Source organism: Anguilla rostrata, chromosome 1 (assembly GCF_018555375.3).
Source record: "Anguilla rostrata isolate EN2019 chromosome 1, ASM1855537v3, whole genome shotgun sequence".
Taxonomy (NCBI): domain Eukaryota; kingdom Metazoa; phylum Chordata; class Actinopteri; order Anguilliformes; family Anguillidae; genus Anguilla; species Anguilla rostrata.
This window is the reverse complement of record NC_057933.1, coordinates 84,109,801-84,134,355: the sequence shown is the minus strand read 5'-3', so window position 1 is coordinate 84,134,355 and position 24,555 is coordinate 84,109,801. Positions and strand designations below refer to the sequence as shown.

The following is a 24,555-nucleotide window of genomic DNA, read 5'->3' as shown; positions in this document are numbered from 1 at the left end:
CTAACCTAACCCTACACAAGAGAGCGTCCTCACCCTACCCTACACAAGAAGAGCGTTCCCCAACCCTAACCCTACACAAGAAGAGCGTTCCCTCACCCTAACCCTACACAAGAAGAGCGTTCCCTCACCCTAACCCTACACAAGAAGAGCGTTTCCCATGCAGTCATTCAGGCTCAAAAACTCTTCTGCCTCGCCTGCACAGTGAGTCCCATTCTATCAAAAAACATCATCTTAATTAATATTACCAGGGAGAGAGACGGGGAGAGAAACAGAGAGAGACAGAGAGACAGTGAGAGAGACAGACAGAGAGAGAGATTGAGAGAGAGATATTCTGTTTGACATGCTGTGTGTCAGTTGGTGGGCAAGGGTCAGTATTAAATGTATTCAGTTTTTGTTGAGAATAGATCCTGGAAAAGCCGGCAGGAGGTTGAGAGTTGAGAAACCGTGGCAGTAAACTTAAACTTTAAAAAGTCAAAAAAAAAAAAAAAAAACATTTTACAGAAAGCATCCAGATCTCGGGGGCTCAGACATGACTTCCCCCGGGGACAACATATATAGACTTCAAACCCCACAATGCCTGGGGTCAAAGGTCAAATCAACAGGGAGCTGCAAGGCAGGAGTCAGATAGAACATTCCGGAAGAACCAGTTCAGGGGGCATTTTAATGGCATTAAGATTACAGATAGATGTACTAATTAGGATTTCTTTCAAGATATTCAAATCAGTTATTGACCTAGTTACTTGACATGGCAGTCTTACACAGCAAGATTATTGTAAATATGACAAACACTCAATAGTCTGCATGCAGACCTTTGCAAAAATATCTTCAGTGCACACAGATAATCGTAATACATCTAAGGCAGAAATAGGTCAGAATGCACTACTAATTAAAACACACAAAAGGCCCATTATATTTTGGTTGCACTGAAATGCCAAACCCCCCACCCCACCACCCCCCAAGCTAATTAGCAAAAGACCCTGAAATGCCAAGTGCTGAGGGCAAAGAATTCCATCAGTGAACTGATCCAGAGGCTCACACAACCAACGCATGCTAATAAACAAGTCTCAGCACCAACACATCCAAGCAAATAATCTCAGCACCAAAACTCATGCTAACAAACAAACCTCAGCACCAACACATGCTAAAAAACAAACCTCAGCACCAACACATGCTAACAAACAAGTCTCAGCACCAACACATGCTAACAAACAAGTCTCAGCACCAACACATCCAAGGAAATAATCTCAGCACCAACACATGCTAATAAACAAATCTCAGCACCAGCACATGCTAATAAACAAATCTCAGCAACAGCACATGCTAACAAACAAGCCTCAGTATCAACACACGCTAACAAACAAGCCTCAGCATCAACACACGCTAACAAACAAGCCTCAGCATCAACACATGCTAACAAACAAGCCTCAGCACCAACACATGATAACAATCAAATCTCAGCACCAACACATGCTAACAAGCAAACCTCATCAACACATGCTAGCATGGTAAATAAACCTCAGAAATGACATTACAGACAAAAATCAGCCTCAGTACTGACACTAATGTATGTTCTATCATAGATAAATGCCTACATTGGCAAAATGCTAACACAAATCAGTTCCAGGACTGACAGCTGCTAACACATATTAGCCTCAGCAATGACACTAATGTAAGAAAATAAAATTTCAGCACTGACACTACACTTACACAAGTCATCCTCAGCACTGATATGAAGTCAGCGCAAACAGCACTAACATCAAAAAAACCCCACCAAAAATCATCACCAAATGAAAAGTAAATAAAAAATTTCAAACAAATGAGAAAAAATTGAGAGAATGAGAGAAATGAGAAAAAATTCTGGCCCTAAAACATTAACATACCCTGGCACACTACCAGACCATGTTTTTTTAAACCCAAGAAGAGTACAGACTCCACAAGCACAGGCCAGTCTTGGAGACAAGCAGAGAGGAAAGACTGGGACAAAACTGCATCTGTCTGAATCTGAGAACCACAGAGACAAGTCCACATTTTTCCACAAAAAAAATTAAAGTTTAATACCTGTCGAACAACTTTTCCAAAGCTGGCCAGAAAATAAATTATGCTCCATTGTAAGAACAGGACCTTCTCTGTTGATGTTGATGCTGGTATTTCTCACCCATCATATTGAATGGAAGACTTTGTTCTAGAGCTGTACAAGTTTTATAATGTATTTTTTTTTTAGCAAACTCTAAACTGGCTATGCTGTTCTAAAGGCACACCAGTGGTTTCCATCTTGCGATAAACCTTCTGAGGTTATGCTAGCGTGGTCTTATCTTAATTCTAGTCTTTGACAAGTATGCCTACATCCTTGAGAGTATTCTTCATCTGTTCAACAATTGAAAAAGGTTTTTTCTTCACGATTGTATTTTGGCCATCCACTACAGTGGCCATCCATAGTCCACCAGGTTTTTGATGCCATTGCTGAACTCAGCAGAATATTCTTGCTTCTTCGCAATGAAACAAACAGTTGATTTTGACACACCCAACATTCTGGCCGTGTCTCTGATCGATGTATTCAGATTTTTCCACTCCATGACGACCTGCTTTACTGGCATTGGCACTTATTTGGTCCTCATGTTGAGAGACAACAGCGGCAGACTCCAAATGCAAATTCCACGTGGGGAATCCACTCTAGGCCTTTTGTTAGCTTTCTTTTGCATGAACTAATGATGCAACAACACACAGCTGGCCAAGAAACAGCTTGGCAGCCAATCTTCCCATTACTTTTGTTCCCCAAATGGGGGACTATGTATAAAAGGGGCTGCAATTCCTGCATGGTTCACCCGATATGGATGCAATACACAGAAATTAAAGCTGAGAGTCTGCTATTTAACCTCGTATTCACTATTCATTCCAAATCCAATGTACTGGAGTACAGAGCAAAAACAACAAAGAATTGTGTCACTGTCCAAATAGACTACACTGTGTGCATATATACAGTGCCCTTCATAACGTCTGGGACAAAGACATATTTTTCTTTTCTTGATTCAGCTCTGTGCTCCACAATTTTAGATTTGTAATCAAACAATTCAAACAATTCATGTGGTTAAAGTGCAGAATCTCAGTTTTTATTAAAGGGTTTCTTTCTCATACATTTTGGCTTGCAGAACCATGTTGAAATTACAGCACTTGTGAAGTGTGTGATTGCAAATCTAAAATTGTGGAGTACCAAATCAAGAAAAAAAAACAATTTGAGCAGAATTTAGGGGGGGAGGGACTTTTATAAGCCTTATACATCATCACTAAAGAGCAAGTCTTAAATCCATCACCAAAAGAGAAACAAAAATCCAAAAACAGACTGTGTCTCCTTTACAGGGCCTACCACACTGCAGTTAATGAGAGCCAGGCAGCGCTAACGCCGCTAGCGTAATCTCCCCTCCATTAGCATCAGAGCCCGCGCGCGGTGCGTCGCTGTAAGCCGGCCCCAGCCTGAATCTCAATGCTTCTTCAGACAATGCAGCTGCAGGCAACACTCCGCCTCCTCCATTGTCCGCAGGTAATGATACCAGCGGCTCGCTGTCACTCCTCATTGGCTTTGTGGAGCTGAGAGCTCGCCAACGCAGCTTTGCCCGGAAAGAAAAGAAAAGAAAAAAAAAAAAACACACACACATTATATTTTATCATTTAGAGGCGTGTGGAGTGGTACACCCTAATCCAGAGGACAACAGAAACCGCAGCCGTGGAAAGAAAGAGCTGGTTCTCTAACCACTACACCACCCTGGCGGTTTCGCACAGGGGTCCTGTCAGGTGACTTAAGATGGGCTCCTGATTGGGACAGCAAGCCAATATAAAAGCGTGGTATACATTTTTTTTTTTTTAAACCTCCATTTGAGGTTTCTCAGTAATGCAGTGAATTAATTGGTTTTCAGATCTGGTTGAGCAGCTCAGTAGCTCAGTAGCGCTGTAGCGCTGTAGGTTTGTAGCTCTGTAGTGCTGTACCTCAGTAGCACTGTAGCGCTGTAGCTCAGTAGCACTGCAGCACTGTAGCTCAGTAGCACTGTAGCGCTGCAGAACTGTAGCTCAGTAGCACTGTAGCGCTGTAGCTCAGTAGGACTGCAGCACTGTAGCTCAGTAGCGCTGTAGCTCCGTAGCTCAGTAGCACTGTAGCTCAGTAGGTCAGTAGCTCAGTAGCGCTGTAGCACTGTAGCTCAGTAGCGCTGTAGCACAGTAGCTCAGTAGCAATGCCGCACTGTAGCTCAGTAGCACTGTAACTCAGTAGCTCAGTAGCGCTGTGTCTAGGGAGCCTGAAGCACCGTAGCTGCTGTGATACGAGCTCGTAGGACCAGTGCACTGTAACTGCTTGTAGCTCAAGCACTGTGCTCGTAGCCTCACTCGTCACGGTGAGCTAGTTAAATGCGCACTGTACCTCAGTAGCACTGTAACTCAGTAGCTCAGTAGCACTGTAGCGCTGTAGCTCAGTAGCTCTGTAGCACTGTAGCTCTGTAGCTCTGTAGCTCAGTAGCACTGTAACTCTGTAGCTCAGTAGCACTGTAGCTCAGTAGTGCTGTAGCTCAGTAGATCTCTAGGAGAAACTGAAACTGCACCCAGCTCAGCTGCTGGTGATTAACAGGCAGGAGAGGACCCAGGGCTGCACAGAGATGCTTTTTAAGCACATTCCCTTCCCTTGCTCTCTACTCTCCGGTGAGCTATTTTGGGATTAAATTTGTGACGTACAACAAGTGAACTTAACAGGTGCTCTGCCAGGGAGGACAGACCTGGAACGATCCAAAAAAACGGAACTGAACCTCCCTCGCATCCTGACTCATCCTCCCTCCTTCACGCAGAGCAATGCATTGTGGGATTCCCTTCCTACTGTACTTTATATCCACGGTGGGAGGGAGCGAGGGAATGGAATTGCTCCCTCCCGTTTCATAAATAGGAACTGAGCGCCACTTTGGTGTGTGGCTGCCGTAATTTACCCCGGGCATTTTGGGGATTCCTCCCTGTAAGCAAGGGAAGGGAACGCCGGGAAGAAAGCATAAACCTCAGGTCCGAACGCAGCCCATGCCCCATTTCAGTGGCTGAACCAGCGGCATCAGAACCATAAAACAACCACAAAACAACCATGTTGCTCAGATAAAACCATAAAACAAGGTGAAAAACAACCACAGTTTTAAGAAAGAACCATAAAACCACCACCACAACACAACCATATTTTTTTCAGAAAGAACCGGCAAACAAGGACAAAAGAACTGCACCTTTCAGAAAGAACCAGGAAACTACCACTGCCCATATGGCTGAGATATAGCCCCAACCACAGGTCCTCACAGAACCATAAATACATTTTACAAATTACAGAATAAACCCAACCACAATGATCATACAGAACTGCACAACAACCGCAGCCATTGAAATACAACCACAAAACAACCGTGCTGCCTAACCTGTAACCCAACACTGCACTGCTCAAACAGAACTGCAGAGCAGCTGTGCTGCCTAACCTGGGACCCAACACTGCACTGCTCAAACAGAGCCATACCCACAGGAGTTATAACCAGAGAGCAACTGTGATATAAGCACAACTGCACCATTTCTACAGAACCAACATCAACACATAAGACCAAATAAACTTCACCCCACATGCACCCATTTAAACCTCTTCTACAGGAGAGAGAGAAAGAGAGAGAGAGAGAGAGAGACAGAGAGAGAGAGAGAGAGAAAGAGAGAGAGAGAGATTGAAAGAGTTGGTGAGAGAGTGAGAGACAGAGAGAGGGGTGGATGAGAGAGTGAGTGACAGGGAGCAAGGGAGAGACAGAGAGGGTCAATGAGAGAGGGAACGAGGGAGAGAGAGAGTAGGGAGTGAGAGAGAGGGGCAATGAGAGAGGGAACGAGGGAGAGGGAGGGAGGAGGGAAGATCAAAGGTGGCTCTGCAATGTCCCCTGGGGCTGACTGCAGTGGGCTGAAAGTTAGACTGAGTCTCGGGTTGTGTAAGGTAGTTTGAGTGGACTGTGCAGAACAACAGAGCAAGTGCTGTTCCCATCGCCGTGTGACACGCGTTGGCTAATAAATACAGACTCACCTACACACTGCGGGTCAGTTCTGAATTATGCATGAGCCCACACTGTCTGTACTGCAGCGTGAGCTAGGAGGATATGTACCCCAGTACAGACCCATACAGATGTTCCCCAGTACAGACTCATACAGATGTACTGCAGTACAGACCCATACAGATGTTCCCCAATACAGGCCCATACAGATGTTCCCCAGTACAGACCCATACAGATGTCCCCCAGTACAGACCCGTACAGATGTACCCCAGTACAGACCCATACAGATGTACCCCAGTACAGACTCATACAGATGTTCCCCAGTACAGACCCGTGCAGATGTACCCCAGTACAGACCCATACAGATGTTCCCCAGTACAGACCCGTGCAGATGTACCCCAGTACAGACCCATACAGATGTTCCCCAGTACAGACCCGTGCAGATGTACCCCAGTACAGACCCATACAGATGTACCCCAGTACAGACCCATACAGATGTTCCCCAGTACAGACCCGTACAGATGTACCCCAGTACAGACCCATACAGATGTTCCCCAGTACAGACCCGTACAGATGTACCCCAGTACAGACCCATACAGATGTTCCCCAGTACAGACCCATACAGATGTACCCCAGTACAGACCCATACAGATGTACCCCAGTACAGACCCATACAGATGTTCCCCAGCAGAGTGGACAGTACTGCCGCTTAAAATATTACTGCTGAGCTCAGCTTTTCTGGACAGATGAGTCACACACACCCACTCTCTCTCACACACACACACACACATTTTTATCTAACTATGTATCTATGCAGTATCTACCTCTCTATCTGTCTGAAACTGGTCTCATTTTTGGTGAGTGGTCCTCTGGGACTAACATTTGTGTATATGTACACTATATATTTACGTGCACTTGCAGACCTCTCGCTTGCTCAGGCTAAACTGCCTATTTTTAAAGAGTTGCAAAGATCCCATGTCACATCAGGTACAAAAGAAAAACACAGAGTATCGGGGTGCTGTGTGCTCACAATTTGGGGCAGAACTTCAAAATGGGAGGCGGAGGGGCTGTAGGTATTTGGCAGAAAATACTTGAGATGGGCGAAATTATATTTATTTATATATTTTCTTGTTCTTAATGTTTCAAAGTGCTTTTCCTCAGATATTTTGAATCTGTTGTTTCTGATCGCTTGAAATGAGGACTACTCTAAGCCTGTCTGTCTGTCCGCCCACTCGCCCATCTGTCTGTGTGTCTGTCTGTTTGCCTGTCTGTCTGGCTGTCTATCTGCCTGCCGGTCTGCCTGTCTGTCTGACGGCCTTCCTGCATGTCTGCCTGCATGTCTGACTGCCTTCCTGCCTGTCTGCCTGCCTGTCAGTCTGCCTGCTTGTCTGTCTCTCTGTCTGTCTGTCTGCGTGCCTGTCCATCCGTCCATCTGTCCGTCCGCTCCCACCACATATAGTAGCAGAAGCGGAGATGCATCACCCACGCAGTTCAGCATTCGAATTAAAGCCTTCTGTGTTGGACAATCTCAGAGTTTTCACTTTCCAAAGACAAAATGGCCGGCAGCCAGGAAAGGTGCGATGCAGAGAAGACTGTGTGTTAGGACGTGTTAGCACGTGTTAGCACGTTAGCGTGGGATCCCTCACACGGGAACATGTCTTTCAACACGTACACGCCCACTAAAAACGGAAAGAAACTGAACTTAAGTCATGAGGGGGAAAGGACCTACCGTACTTCCACAAGTAATAAAGCGCATTTTTTAAAACTGTAGAATCATTTGACTAATTTAGGAAACAAACTAAATATCACTATATTCATGGAAAATTAACTGAGAACATTATTTGCACATTTTCCTATTCATGAAGTGGATTTCAGTTAAAATCCTGAAATGACTGATCTGAAATGGAATCTGCCTCTGACACTGCTAATAACGGCGCAGCAGTGTGACTAAAAGCTGGTGATTTCAGCGTTGCTCAGTGAACCAGTACGGCAACTTTAATAGGCCGCCAACACAAAGAGAGGCGGAGCCTAACGCTAACGAGGTCACCACGGAAATATGAGAGCAGGCATTTGAGATCCGTTTAGAACCCTGATAATTAATAAATACGAGCTAAACACTAAATCATTCATCAGCGTTCACCAGTAAAGTTCTTATGGCACGTGTGTTTTGGTTTGGTTAGCAGCGTTTACTCTTAAACTCCCGCATTTCAGTACCGCCCCCCCCCCGAGGGAGCAGCAGGGATGGGGGGGGGGCGGTGGTGAGCGAGGGGGGGGGGGGTGGAATGGGGGCGGTTTGTATTTGTGAAGTTTACTTGGCCTCCTCTCCTTCAAAGTGAGCAAACGCATTAATCACACACTGCCCCCCCCCCACACACACACGCTGCCCCCTCACACACTGCCCCCCCCCCCCCCCCACCCACACACTGCCTCCCACACCTCTTATAGCCTGCAGTATCACACACACACACACACACACACAGGCACATCCACACACACACGGACATGGACACACACACACACACACGGACACGGACACACACACACACGGACACGCTAGAGTTCTGACATCAGCGCAGCAGAGTAATTAACTGCTTGACATTCAGGGCTGTGTCTCTCTCTGAGGAGACAGGAACACAGTGTTCAGGCGCCAGAAGCTGGAGACAAACACCGAACACTGAACACTGTTTTCTGCACATTCCTCATGGTCAGGGACCGTAAGACAGACCTTAACACTTCCTGCCTGTTTTCAGTCAACATTTATTCTTAAATATGACTCCACATTAAACGATATTCAGATATAAAAAAATTAACTTGTCAAACTGTTTTAAAGGGCAAAGATGCTTTTATTTGGAAGTGAAAGTCAAGGATGGATGTCTGCAGACTTGGAGCTTCAGGGCTTCACACACACACACACACACGCACACACACGCAAACACACGCACGCACACGCACGCACACGCACACACACGCGCACACGCATGCACACACACACACGCGCAAACACAAACACACACACACACTCACTCACATGTGTGTACATACACACTGTTACGAACTGAGCCAAGTTGCTAGGATCCAGAAAAGACATTTCCTAATTGGCTAATACACATTAAATGCACCCCCAGGTGACTCAGGTGAACGGAGACCCACCCCCACATCTTCCAGCAGAAATCCCACCAGCTCAGCGGTGAATTAGCCCCTCAGTCCTGGGATAGTGTCAGCAGTCAGGGGGAAAGGCCAGGACACCCTGCCCCGAAAGGGCACAGAAAACAAAAGAAAGATAGCAGCTGGTGGACTCAAAATAATAAACAGGGAGGAGTCAGGCCGGCCTACAGTAGACCATCAGACCCATAAACAGGGAGGAGTCAGGCCGGCCTACAGTAGACCATCAGACCCATAAACAGGGAGGAGTCAGGCCGGCCTACAGTAGACCATCAGACCCATAAACAGGGAGGAGTCAGGCCAGCCTACAGTAGACCATCAGACCCATAAACAGGGAGTAGTCAGGCCAGCCTACAGTAGACCATCAGACCCATAAACAGGGAGGAGTCAGGCCAGCCTACAGTAGACCATCAGACCCAGAAACAGGGAGGAGTCAGGCCAGCCTACAGTAGACCATCAGACCCATAAACAGGGAGGAGTCAGGCCGGCCTACAGTAGACCATCAGACCCATAAACAGGGAGGAGTCAGGCCGGCCTACAGTAGACCATCAGACCCATAAACAGGGAGGAGTCAGGCCGGCCTACAGTAGACCATCAGACTCATAAACAGGGAGGAGTCAGGCCGGCCTACAGTAGACCATCAGATCCGCTTCCCCTCAGAAAATAACAGGAGAGAAACGCTCCAGAGAAGCCCACAAACAAACCGGCGCCATCACCGCCCACTCTTGTATTTCAGCAGGAAACCACCGCTATCAATTCTAGGCAAAAATGTTTGACAGTTCGCTGACATGAGTAAACGCAAAAAGCCGACGCTGAATTAACTAACCTCTCTCCACGGTGAACTCAGTAAACAAACAATAAAAAAATTCAGGTAACGTTCCACAGGCAGACCTGATCACCTGACCATTACATCATCGATCTGTTCCTGCACGTCAGATACCCATAACACACACACGCAAACACACAGATACACACACACACACACGCGCACACACACACATACACACACACACACACACACACACACACACAGGTCTGTCAGGACAAAACAAACCCCAGTGACGATATGTGTGACCTTGTGTAGACGATGCATTTCCCAGCATTCTCTGGGCCTGAATAAGCAGAGGTGCTCCATACCTGAAGACCGCCTGGGCTGTACAGAAACTTAATGAGGCCTAACGAGGCTTAACGAGGCACTAACAAGGACTTTCACAGGTTTTCTTCCCATCAGTAAAGTGAGCTTATGGCTTCTGGAGAAACAGGAAAAGTAACCACAACAGAAGCACCAGAGCACCAAACCGACAAGCTGCTACCGTTCACAGTCACCTCCGACAAACCAGCACGCAGGTATATTCCAACTTTACATGAACATGCTGTCCACAATCACCTACAGCAGGGATCAGCAACTCACCCTCCCTTTGGGAGTCAGGTGTGAAGACAGTCTGGCCAATCAGTAGCACTAATTACCCGGGAGAAAAGAAAACCAGGGCTGGATTTGGATTTGAGGGCCAGAGTTGATGATCCCTGACCTACAGCAACCTATATTCAAAAGTTGTATGATCGTTTTGAAGTAGAAACAGGACGGAATATGGTGCAGATATAGTGACTGAGCCTTTATGCTTTTGTAAAATACACACTCTGCTTTATTGTAGTTAACTTAAATTTTAATAAAAGATGGTTACCTGATCTACACAAATTAGGTAATGGGTACAATAAAACTGCGTGTTTATAATAATTACAATAATTAATTGTTAAACTTATCGCCTCGTAAGGGCAATAATGAAAAAATGTTTCAAGCATTTGGAACAGTTGTAAACTTGCCAGGAAGAAGACCCAAGTGTATGTTGTCCGCACCACAGCGAGGAAGATGATGAGGAAGGCAAAGAAGAACCCAAGGGTCAAAGTTCAAGGAAAGCTCAGTTTAGTTAGAATTAAGGGTCACCAAAATCAAACATAAAACAGCGCTTCCATACCAACAGGCTCAGAGAAGTGCAAGGTGGTGTTATAACCCCCCCACCCCTCCCATTCAAGCACTCTCATGCACACACGGACATGGACCGTGAAGTCTCTCACACACACACACACACACACACACACGCACACAAATGGCCTCTCACACACAATGAACTGTGAACTTTTTATTATTTTATTTTTTATGTGCATGTCATCATTGTCTGTTGTTTTTGTTCTTGTTTTTTATGTGTATATCATGGTTTTATGTATCGCTATATTTATGAAGATTTCTAGAGCTTGTGATGCAAGACAAATTTTCATGAAAACAGACAATAAAGTTTTTATCTTAATCTCTTTAGCACGGAAAGCCCTTTCTGAAAGAAACCAACAAATTCATGTGTCAGGACTTTGCTAAACATCATTGGATCTATGTCTGGAATTATAAATTATCAAATGAGGCCAGAACTGAACTTTCTTGCCATGTGTATCGTCAGCATGTTAGATCAGAGGTTCTGCATAGCAGAGAGAGCACCTCGTACTTGCAGTCAAAATACGGCCGCAGGTTATATGCTTCGGGGCCGTTTCTCTCTCGATCGATGGCTTAATGATTTCAATCAATTACCAGAACATTTTAGCCAAAGACCAGGTTGCCTCCGCCAGGACTCTGAGACTTGGCCACAGGTGGAGCTTCCTACAAGACTGCTGACGACCCCTACACGTACTATTATATCTAAACATTATATAACATTTAATCATAAATTTACACATAGCTAGCGTAGTTCGTTAAAACACGACAAATTGAGAACAGCTGTGACAGTGCTGTTGCAATGGCTTCTGATACTCGTTGTCAGAACCTATTTTTCAACCATATCGACTGTGGTCTGAATTTAAGAGGGCAGCGCATAAAGTGTAAATCTAAGGATGTCATAGATCTCGAAATGTTCTGCATGGAGTAACAGCTCCTTCTCCAAACTCATCATACATTACACAGACAGTGCTGCTGTCCTTGCGCTCAGAGACTGCCCTGCATGCACTGATGGCCCTGCCTCTTACTACTCTGATTGACAGCTCAGTGGGCAGTGTTGACCCTCTCCTTCCTGCTCTGATTGACAGTTCAGCGGGCAGTGTTGGGCCCGCCCCTTCTTGCTCTGATTGATAGCTCGGTGGGTGGTGTTGGGCCCGCCCCCTCCTGCTCTGATTGACAGCTCGGCATGCAGCGTGCTCTGATCTACAGAGTGCAGAGTGATCAGAGGAGAGAGGCGGGTCGGGATCTTCAGCTCGGGACGTCCCGCTGGGCCCCAGAGACACCTCGCTCCCCTCCGCTCTCCCCCTCGCTCCCTGCCACCTCGCTCCCCTCCGCCCTCCCCCTCGCTCCCTGCCACCACGCCCCCCCGCCCTCGTCCCCTCCGCCTCCCCGCTCCTGCCACCCCCCCTCCTCCCCTCGCCCCCGCCCTCCCCTCGCTCCCTGCCACCACGCCACCCCCCGCCACCTCGCTCCCCGCTGCAGTGATTGATCTGTACAGCTCTGTTCTCCATCGTCTCAGACGAAGCGAGCTCTCACTCGTCTCCACACGCGTCCTCGCCGTGTCAGACTCCTGACTTGTGACTCGTGACAGTGGTCCGTGTCGAGACGCCGGTGTAAGCTCAGTCTGTCTGGCTAATCCGGTGAGCTTCGCTAATGAATCAAGGATTAGTTGCATTATCTCAAGGAATCACAAGCTGGTAGAGTAAGGGGAGCTCCAGGTGATGACAGTGACTAAGGTGATGAAGGTCATACAAATGGGATTCATCCGACATCCCTGTTTAGTTGGCCAGCGACAAATTTCAAAGTTCAGTGATCACAAATAACATATGACAACGAGCTAGCTACATAATAATAAATTGGCCTGTTTTCTGCTAGCAACATGATAATATATCAGCCTGTTTTCAGCTAGCTGCATGCTAATATATCGGCCTGTTTTCAGCTAACTACATAATAATAAATTGGCCTGTTTTCAGCTAGCTACATGCTAATAAATTAGCCTGCTTTCAGCTAGCTACATGCTAATATATCAGCCTGTTTTCAGCTAGTTACATGCTAATAAATTGGCCTGTTTTCAGCTAGTTAATAGGGTGCACTTAGCCAGCTTACCCTGGACAGCCTGCCAGCTAACGAACAACACATCAGCTACTCAAAACAGGCTAGCTCAGTGGTGGCCACCCTGGTTCTAGAGAGACAGAGTTTGGTTTTAATTGTTTCTCATTGTTTAATTAATCGATTTATGCAGATAATCAGTTATCACACCTCATAACCAGAACCGATAACCCCATACATAACAGACATAATAATAATAATAATAATAATAATAATAATAATAATATCAGTACTGTAACTTCTATTAAGGGCACTGAGGGAATGAGTGCAGGGCGCTGTCCGTGGTGCTGGAAGCAGAAACAATGCAACCTTTGATGATACGAGACGGAATAAAGGCCATCCATTACTCTAGAGCAATTACTGGCAGCTGTGTGAGTCCTTTACGGCCAAATGCCACGGATATATGCTGCGGATCAAGATAAAATATGGAGGCTGACACGATGAACAGGCTCAGGATTGGCTGCAGACTACTGGGGCCACTAACACTGGCCTGTGGGTTTGTTTCCTCATTTGTGTGTGTGTGTGTGTAAGTGTGTGTGTGTGTGTGTGGGAGTGTGTGTGTGAGAGAGAGTGTGTGTGAGTATGTGTGTGTGTGTGCATGTGTGTGTGTATGTGTGTGTGTGAGAGAGAGTGTGTGTGTGTGTGTGTGTGTGTATGTGTGTGCATGTGTGTGTGTATGTGTGTATGTGCAAGTGTGTGTGTGTGTGTGTGTGTGTGTGTGAGAGTGTGTGTGTGTATGTGTGTGTGTATGTGTGTGTGTGTAAGTGTGTGCGTGTGTGTGTGTATGTGTGTATGTGTGTGTGTGTGTGTGAGAGTGTGTGTACGTGTGTGTGTGTGTGTGAGAGAGTGTGTGAGTGTGTGTGTGTGCGTGTGTATGTATGTATGTGTGTGTGTGTGTGTGTGTGTGTGTGGGAGTCTGTGTATGTGTGCGTGTGTGAGTGCAGATGTTAGACCAGAAGTGTTCATTGTTCTCGGCTAGAAATAGCTGTACAAAATAAGTAATTGTACCTTACTGAACCCGTGTTCAGCAGTTGTCTACGATCATGAAAATGCACTTTTTTGTACGTTGCTTTGGATAAAAGCGTCTGCCAAATAAATGTAATGTAATGTAAATGAGTGTGTGTATGTGTGTGTGTGTGTGTGTGAGAGAGAGTGTGTGTGAGTATGTGTGTGTGTGTGAGTGGGCATGTGTGTGTGTGTGTGTGTGAGAGAGTGTGTGTGAGTATGTGTGAGTGTGTGTATGTGTGTGTGTGTGTGTGAGTGGGCATGTGTGCGTGTGTGTGTGAGAGAGAGAGAGAGTGTGTGTGTGTGAGTATGTGTGAGTGTGTGTATGTGTGTGTGTGTGTGTGAGTGGGCATGTGTGCGTGTGTTTGAGTGTGTGTGACAGTGTGAAGGTGCCTGAGTGCGTGTGTATGTGTGTGCGCGTGAGAGAGAGTGTGAGAGGGCATGTGTGCGTGTGTGTGTGTGTGTGTGTGAGTGTGTATGTATGTGTGTGCGCGTGAGAGAGAGTGTGTGTGAGTATGTGTGAGTATGTGTGAGTGTGTGTATGTGTGTGTATGTGTGTGGGAGTGTGTGTATGTGTGTGTGTATGTATGTGTGGGTGTGTGTATGTGCGTGTGTGTGTGTGAGTGTGTATGTATGTGTGGGTGTGTGTATGTGTGGGTGTGTGTATGTGTGAGTGTGTGTATGTGTGTGTGTGTGTGAGAGGGCATGTGTGCGTGTGTGAGTGTGCGTGTGTGTGTGTGTGTGTGTGAGTGTGTGGGAGTGTGTGTATGTATGTGTGTGTGTGTGTGTGAGAGAGTGTGTGTGTGTGCGTGTGTATGTATGTATGTGTGTGTGTGTGTGTGTGGGAGTCTGTGTATGTGTGTGAGTGTGTATGTGTGCGTGTGAGAGAGACAGACATTCCTCTACTCAGAGTCACCAACCAGTCACTCAATCAGCAGCCAAGGGCAGAGCCTGAAGATGGAATGGATATTAGTGTGTAATATTCCATAAAAAGGCCCAAAGGACACATTCCTCCATTCCCGTTTAATTTAAGTATTAGGTCATCATTTGGCCAAAAATGATAAATGGGACTGCATTACCAAGGACTCAACACAGAGTAAGTGTCAAACAGATTTATAAATGGTCCCAGTGCGTGTTTGGATATGCATCTCAGGGTCTTATTCCAGCGCAACGTCCTGCGTTACCGTGCTGTGCCTGTCCTTCCAGGACAGCTTCTCTTTCTCTGAGGAGACACTGTACACAGCAGAGCCCAACGCAAACATGCCAGCGGATTTAATCTTTGACAATTAACTTTAATGTTTCCATGAGAAAAACACATTACACGCAAGAAACGGCACACCCGACACCAGGACCCCCGTGGGACTCCCCCGTCTCCAGAGAGATTTCCGCGGAAGATTCCGGCGCGCGGCTGACAGCGGGACTGGTATGTTCGCTCGCCGCGTGCTAATTCCTCCGAGCCTGTTTTCGGATGTACTCATCAGGGGAACCGAGATCGTCTGCTGTGAGTTAAATTACAAGGACTCGAGAGCGACTCAGCGCTGGCTGTAAAAAAAAAAACGGACATAAGTGACAGAGCGATTAACGGAAAACGTTCAGACGAGGGAAAAGCGTGCCGCCTCCTGGCCCGGCTCCAGGCCTTGACACAACACGTGCGGCCTTGTCTCCTTCCGAATTCCATCTGAGCAGCTGGACTCCTGTCAGAGACCCAAGACAAACGGCGCCAACGAGGTTTAAAGTCATAAAATCCATACGCGCTGCACTCAGCGGCTCAGACCGCGCGCTCGGCGGCTCAGACCGCGCGCTCGGCGGCTCAGACCGCGCGCTCGGCGGCTCAGACCGCGCGCTCAGCGGCTCAGACCGCGCGCTCGGCGGCTCAGACCGCGCGCTCAGCGGCTCAGACCACGCGCTCAGCGGCTCAGACCACGCGCTCGGCGGCTCAGACCGCGCGCTCGGCGGCTCAGACCGCGCGCTCGGCGGCTCAGACCGCGCGCTCGGCGGCTCAGACCGCGCGCTCGGCGGCTCAGACCGCGCGCTCAGCGGCTCAGACCGCGCGCTCGGCGGCTCAGACCGCGCGCTCGGCGGCTCAGACCACGCGCTCAGCGGCTCAGACCACGCGCTGGGCGGCTCAGACCGCGCGCTCGGCGGCTCGGACCACGCGCTGGGCGGCCCAGACCACGCGCTGGGCGGCTCAGACCGCGCGCTCGGCGGCTCGGACCACGCGCTCGGCGGCCCAGACCACGCGCTGCGCTCAGCGGCCCAGACCACGCGCTCGGCGGCCCAGACCACGCGCTCAGCGGCTCAGACCACGCGCTCAGCGGCTCAGACCACGCGCTCAGCGGCTCAGACCACGCGCTGCGCTGGGCGGCTCAGACCACGCGCTCGGCGGCTCAGACCACGCGCTCGGCGGCTCAGACCGCGCGCTCGGCGGCTCAGACCACGCGCTCGGCGGCTCAGACCGCGCGCTCGGCGGCTCAGACCACGCGCTCAGCGAGAAGGACCCTCTGCGACCTCGCTCGATACCTGCAATTTAAAAAATAAAAAAAAATTTTAAATAAAAATTTTTTTTTTAAAAAACATGCGAAATGCACCCGGCGCCTGAGTCTTCCTCCGGTCCACACGCCAAACGGCCGGGCGGTACCGCCGGGTCCAGAGCGCGGAGAGGATGGGAATGCGTTTACCCGCCGGGTCCAGAGCGCGGAGAGGATGGGAATGCGTTTACCAGCCGGGTCCAGAGCGCGGAGAGGATGGGAATGCATTTACCCGCCGGGTCCAGAGCGCGGAGAGGATGGGAATGCGTTTACCAGCCGGGTCCAGAGCGCGGAGAGGATGGGAATGCGTTTACCCGCCGGGTCCAGAGCGCGGAGAGGATGGGAATGCGTTTACCCGCCGGGTCCAGAGCGCGGAGAGGATGGGAATGCGTTTACCAGCCGGGTCCAGAGCGCGGAGAGGATGGGAATGCGTTTACCCGCCGGGTCCAGAGCGCGGAGAGGATGGGAATGTGTTTACCCGCCGGGTCCAGAGCGCGGAGAGGATGGGAATGCGTTTACCTGCCTGATTAAAGCGCGTCTGCGCGTCTGCGCGTCTGCGCGTCCTGATTAAAGCGCGTCTGCCCGTCTGCGCGTCCTGATTAAAGCACGTCTGCGCGTCTGCCCGTCTGCGCGTCCTGATTAAAGCGCGTCTGCGCGTCTGCCCGCGCCCGAGCATAATGAGGTTGCGCCACGTTGCATCATGAGCACGCATCGGCGGCACGTTTTTCCCGCTACCTTTTTTAAAAAAATTAATAAATAAAAGATTATGCAAATAAGACGTAAAGGGTATATATCACCATCGAGTCGCCATGCTCCAGGGCTCTGATGTTTATTACCACGTGTGTGTGTGTGTGTGTGCGCGTGTGAGCTCAGTTCCTGTACGTGTGTGTGCTGTGTGTGTGTGTGTGTGTGAGCTCAGCCCCTGCACGTGTGCTGTGTGTGTGTGTGTGTGTGTGTGTGTGAGCTCAACCCCTGCACGTGTGTGTGTCTGTGAGCTCAGCTCCAGTACGTGTGTGTGTGTGAGCTCAGCTCCTGTATGTGTGTGTGTGTGTGAACTCAGCTCCTGTATGTGTGTGTGTGTGTGAGCTCAGCTCCTGTATGTGTGTGTGTGTGTGAACTCAGCTCCTGTATGTATGTATGTGTGTGAGCTCAGCTCCTGTACGTGTGTGCTGTGTGTGTGTGTGTGTGTGTGTGTGAGCTCAGCCCCTGCACGTGTGTGTGTGTGTGTGTGTGAGCTCAGCTCCTGTATGTGTACTGTGTCTGTGAGCACAGCTCCAGTACGTGTGTGTGTGTGAGCACAGCTCCTGCATGTGTGTGTGTGTGTGTGTGTGTGTGTGTGTGTGAGCTCAGCCCCTGCACGTGTGTGTGTGTGTGAGCTCAGCTCCTGTATGTGTACTGTGCCTGTGAGCACAGCTCCAGTACGTGTGTGTGTGTGAGCACAGCTCCTGTACATGTGTGTGTGTGTGTGAGCACAGCTCCTGTACGTGTGTGTGTGTGTGTGTGTGTCTGTAAGCTCAGCTCCTCTACGTGTGTGTGTGTGTGTGTGAGCTCAGCTCCTCTACGTGTGTGTGTGTGTGTGTGTGAGCTCAGCCCTGCATGTGTGTGTGTGTGTGTGTGTGTGTCTGTGAGCTCAGCTCCAGTACGTGTGTGTGTGAGCTCAGCTCCTGCATGTGTGTGTGTGTGTGTCTGTGAGCTCAGCTCCTGTATGTGTACTGTGTCTGTGAGCTCAGCCCCTGCACGCGTGTGTGTGTCTGTGAGCTCAGCTCCTGCATGTGTGTGTGTGTGTGTGAGCTCAGCTCCTGCATGTGTGTGTGCCTGTGAGCTCAGCTCCTGCACATGTGTGTGTGTGTGTGAGCACAGCTCCTGTATGTGTCTGTGTCTGTGGCTCGCCCCTGTGTGTGGTGTGTCTGTAGCTCAGCTCCTCTCTTGTGTGTGTGTGTGTGACTCAGCCCTTGTGTGGTTGAGCTCAGCTCCTGTACATGTGTGCGTGTGTGTGAGCTCAGCTCCTGTATGTGTACTGTGTCTGTGAGCTCAGCTCCTGCATGTGTGTGTGTGTGTGTGTGTGTGAGCTCAGCTCCTGTATGTGTGTGTGTGTGTCTGTGAGCTCAGCCCCTGCATGTGTGTGTGTGTGTGTGTGTGTGAGCACAACTCCTGCTCCTGCCAGGCTACTGAACACACTCCACAGCAAATAATTGCAGCTTCCGCACTGTTGAGTGCTTCCTTTGCAAGGCTGGAAGTATTTCAAAGCTAAAAAAACACACTCATAATTGGAGATACTGTCTAAAAAAACAACAACACACCTCTCTGTCCTTCTCTGTCTCTCTCGGTCTCTCGCTCTCTCATCACATATTGAGTTTTTTTTTTCATGGTGAAAAATGTTAGCAGACTTATGCATTCTTGTGAAACATTTCCTCATGTTCCTTTCAAAATTAGGTCATTTTTATCGGAATGACAGAAAAGGGAACAAACATATCGAATATATCAGTCAGAGGAAATGAAACAAGTGCTAGCGTTAAAGATGAACGTACAGATAAATTAACTCAGACCTCGGCAATGGGAAGCTGAAACACAACGCTCTTCTGTCTCACAGAGATCACATGACCTCTCGTCTTTGGGCTGCCAGGTTTTCCAGCATCAGACCCCACAGTCTGCATTCGGTAAACGGTTGTCTCCGGGTATAATCTCGGCCACTGAAGACACATTCTGCAATTCGGCAATGCAATTTTACTCAATGTGTTTGTTCCTTACTCTCAGCTTTCCAAATATGATTTTTTAATTAGATTCCTAAGCACTTGATTGATTGAGTCCGTGCCATTATTTTGCTCGATTACAGGAAAAGACATCAAACTGACAGGTTTATGGAAGCACAGCATATGGTTTTCAGATAATTGTACGCTCAGTAGTACACCATGTTCTGCGCTGAAAATCATCACGTTCTCCATCTTCCTTTGACTTTGCTGGCGCTCAGAAGGGCTGCGAAATCGGCTTTAAGGGCGGAGGACCTTCTGCGGAGAGATTTCTGAAGAATTTCTCCTTCTCTTCTTCTTCGGGTTTTTTCATATGTGAGTCATTTTCTTCATTTTGTTGCCCCAGCGTGTTGTACGTGACTGGGGCTTGTTGATCACAGAGGATGTTGACTTTGTCTTTTCACGGCTGTTTTCACTGCAGACTGTGATGTGTTCTCTGGGTCAGCATCGTGCTGAATTTTTTTATATTTTTTGGAAAGCGAGCAGGGAGATTGTTTTAGATAATAACACGCTGTTGTCTGCTCGACCCCATCTTTCCTCAGATACTAACGAGGGGGCCAAGCCCAGCCAACCAGAACACATCCTCTCTCGAGCAGAGAAGAGCCCCCCCACATCCCAGCGAGGGAAGGATGCGTCAACACCAGCGTCACCTTTCAGCACGAAGCCCACGGACGACGACCACCTTCCTGTTTCACCCGAGGACTCGTTAAAGTGCCGTCTGACAAACCTGTGCAGGTCTTTCCTGTTCTGACTTCCCGGCTGAGTCACTCCCAGCTACTACCTGCAACGTCTGATTCTACCTGCAACGTGTGATTCTACCTGCAACGTCTGATTCTACCTGCAACGTCTGATTCTACCTGCAACGTCTGATTCTACCTGCAACGTCTGATTCAACCTGCAATGTGTGATTCAACCTGCAACGTCTGATTCTACCTACAACGTCTGATTCAACCTGCAACGTCTGATTCAACCTGCAACGTCTGATTCTACCTGCAACGTCTGATTCTACCTGCAACATCTGATTCTACCTGCAACGTCTGATTCAACCTGCAATGTGTGATTCTACCTGCATCGTCTGATTCTACCTGCAACATCTGATTCAAGCTGCCGGATTTTTTATTTTTTTAAGATACCCACTTCTAACCCTGTATTTATTTATGTCTTCAAAACCACTTGTATCTTGTTTCTGTGGTATAACACATATTCTTATCACCTTTCTGGCAAAACGGCAATCCTCCCACTACTGTAGACCGAACTGAAAGATCACATGACCGTGTAAACTGTACGCTCACTTTCAGCCGGAGTGTTTTCTTCTGTTTTTTGGTCTGCTACACCTCTGTGGGGCTTGAGGCTGCCCTTCACTCAGAACCTCCAGATTCTCTTTGGCTTTTACCAGATCAAAGAATTCCGGCTGGTGAACTGCTTTGGGTATTTCACATCCTCAATTCGCACCTGAGCGGGAATCCAGAAAGCCTCCAAGGAGTTCCAGAAGATCCTCCAGAAGCCCAACTTCTTTTATTTTCAAATAACTGATGTGTGGACACTTTCAACACGTATTTGCATCAGTTTTGTGAACTATACCCATGTCTAAAATCGCGCTGTTGCGCTCTTTGATTAGTGTTCCGCATAATTGTAGATATGTCAATTTTCACAATAAAAATGGTATTTTAGTGCATTTGCATTCGAGTCGCATTAGTTGCCATTTGTTCAAATGTACGAATACATTTTGTGGTCCGGTGCGAACGGCAGACCCGCATGCCTGGCTGCGGTGAAGCTTTGGTGCCGCTCTATGGAAGATATGTGACACTGAGCGCTCGCGGGGAGAACGAGCGCTGCCGCGAAAATGCCCCGACGGCAGCGCGTTTCTCTAATAACGGTAGATTCGAGATCGCGAGCTCACGTTGCTCTTTGACTCAAAGTCTGCTTCCAATAATTATTTTTCTCCCCTTTCCTGACGTCTGCTGTTAGACCCCCCGCCCCCAGCCCCCCCACCAGGACGGAGGCTCGAGGTGTCGTCCTTTTTTCCTCGCGCAAACAAGACCGGCGTTGTTGCTGCGGGGCGCGAGGGGGTTTCTACTCTTCCGAGCCCGCCTTCGTGCCAATGCTCCGCGCAGGCAAGCTTTCTGGGGCGGGCGTTGTTGCTGCGGGGCGCGAGGGGGTTTCTACTCTTCCGAGCCCGCCTTCGTGCCAATGCTCCGCGCAGGCAAGCTTTCTGGGGGGGGGGCGAATTTCACACACAGCAAAGAACTCCCACGTCTGACGCTTTCCGTTACCCCCCCTCCCCCGAAACCCCACGGCCGCTCGGCTTCCAGACACAGTTCGCGCGTAGCAACTGCGGGGCTCTGACAATGGGTATGAAAGTCATCGGACCTCATATGAAACGGTGTATAAATGACCGGCAGGCAGTGAGCCGAATCATCTCTCGATAAGATCCAATAGGATTAGTGTAACTACACGAGTGTGCTCACCTGGGTCTTTTTTAATCACAGGTAGAACAAATTGCCCGGACCGTTTCAGTCCCAGCCGACTTAACGGCAGCATTAGCGAGATGCTGCAGATAGGGATGAAAAGCATAACTAATGACCGGACACTTTTTTAACCGATGCATTTAAAACAGACCTGTCACAAAAAAACGCTGTTTTCAACTGCTTACCGTTAGACCACACAGAATTTTTTTAATTCATGAATTTCTTTAGTACCAGCATGTTGACCAATATTTCCCGATGTCCTATCCCAAAGCCGCGTGCTTTCGTAACCACGGGGCATGCCCGCGCGGACTGAGGTTCGTCGTTTTGCTACGCGAAAGATCAGGAAGGACTGGTGTGTTTTTTAACCGTGCATTCAAATCACACGAATCATTGAGCTCATATGGACGGGATCTTAGTCCGTCGTTCCCTTGACTTGAAAAGATTATCATCAAATCACGATCCATCAGGTCATTCGCTGTCCACATCAGCAACAGACATGCGTATGCGTATCGGCGGCATTAAGAGCAATCGTGGCAAACATTTTAGATTTTCTTAACAGCGTATGAGTCACGATCTGCCACAGCTCAAACACACACACACACACACACACACACACACACAACCGATTACAATTCCGTGTCAAACACAAGTAGCCTACGTTTGGCACGAGTCTCTCTCTTTCTGTTACTTAAACCTTCTGTCGGGATAGCTACCTCGCCTCACCTCCACAACACAATTAAGGTTTATTTAATTTAAGCGAATCCTTCAGGCACACACTTGATCACTGAAATGATCTCTGTGTCTCTGGCGGAAGGTGGAGAATGTAAAGTTTAGAAAATATCTATACATATAATAATTTAATCACATGCAACCGGAAGAAGTTTACCAGGACTCATTGGTAAACAGAACTATGAAATCACATTACATGCACTGCCATCTGAATCCGTGGGTTTTTGTCACAACGGAAACTTACCCTGTGCCGAAGCAGCCAGCAATCCCACGTACAAGAAGAGAAACCGGCTCCAACAGTGCGCTAGTACTCCCACAGCCCTCATTAGTGCGAGAAGCCCCAGTCCCTCAAGTTTCCTCGCGCAGCTTCGCGTGCATCTGCACGACGTCCGTTTGCCTCCCGTGCCGTCGCAACTCAAAACGGTTCTCATGGCAAAGCGTTCGGCGAGCACCTTATCAGATGGTTTTCAAAGGAAGATTCACTTTGTGTCGGCGCTGAGAAAAATCCCAACGTAACGAGTCCCCGCTTCTACCACTGGACTGAACCATCTCACGAGTACCGCGGGGTCGGCCAATTCTATTTGATAAAAAATCGCATCGAAAAAGGGAAACGCTTATAATAATTAAATTTATCTCTACAGGGTCCAGATATATATTTCTCTCCCTTCCTTGAGCTGTAATGGTTTCACTTGAGAGGGAGAAAGAGTATTCGCACTCTTTCTCATTCAAGCAATTTCTTGAAATATATGACGGTCTTTTATATTGTTATTTTAAGAAATCAACCGTTTTACCGTTCATGCTTAGAATCCATATTCTGCCCCGTTCGGTGATAAGGAAACCGCGAGGATCATTCCGGGATGTATTCACGCGGAGCGTCCGTTGCTCCCGCTTGCACAGAGATAACAGTGTCCTTGTCAGTTCGGATATTTTTAAAGAAAAGAAGAAAAAAAAAAGAATGGATATTTTAATTCCAAGATTTCTTTCCTGAGCTATCCGCACAGCCTGTGTCCTCGAGACAGCGCGAATTGTGATACTTCGCCGATAGAAGATAGACGGAAGGACAATCACGTCTCTCTCTCTCTCGCTCTCTCGCTCTCTCTCTCTCTAGCTCTATCTTTCTCTCTCTCTAATTCAGCCTATCATCTTGAAGTCTTCCGATGTATGCGCAAACCTATACTTAGAAAGCTCAATATCACTTTTCTAGCGCGTAGCAAGAGAAAAAGTTATTGCGGGAAGGGATGTGAGGGTATGACGAAGCACGAAACACAAATAAATTAAATAAATAAATAATACTGTTAAAATATTCATTGATCTGTTTAAATTTGGCGGACTTCCTTGGAAGGTCTTCAGGGAGAACGTGGTGCAGTCAGAGGGACGCATTCAGCCAGCGCTACGCGGAAATAATAATATCCGGTCTTACATCATACAGTAAATACACAGTATGTATATTATCTGCAGCCAATATTAAGCAGAACAGCCACATCCACCAAGAGCAGCTTACCACCATCAGCAGCAGTCAGGGGTGCCCCATGATTCTGGGGAAACACTGGATGTAGCCCAGAGTGGGGTACAGGCACAATTTAAAGGGGTACGCTCTCACAATGGGGTGGGAGTTGCATAGGGCCAGATTCAGATGACCCAAGTCCAGTTCTGTTGGACCCGTAGTGAACAGCTTGCAGTGACAGGCTGGCCCTGTGCCAGAAATACTCAAAGCCGGCCCTTAAGGCCAGCAGCACTGTTGATGGTCTTTACTGCTCCATAGTTAAGTGATTGATAATGTCGCTGATTGGCCAGAGAGCCCAG

The 24,555-nt window shown here is 48.2% G+C and overlaps 1 protein-coding gene across 1 annotated transcript in view; it reads right to left on the bottom strand.

Moving 5' to 3' along the window:
- Positions 1-23,888, bottom strand: part of LOC135248951 (CUB and sushi domain-containing protein 1-like) — a 238,486-nt gene extending 214,598 nt beyond the window's left edge. Inside the window, exon 1 of the mRNA XM_064324101.1 lies at positions 22,997-23,888. Within this exon, the coding sequence (XP_064180171.1) occupies positions 22,997-23,183 (187 nt within the window). The 5' untranslated portion in view covers positions 23,184-23,888. The remainder of the gene's footprint in view (positions 1-22,996) is intronic.
- Positions 23,889-24,555: the final 667 nt, after the last annotated feature.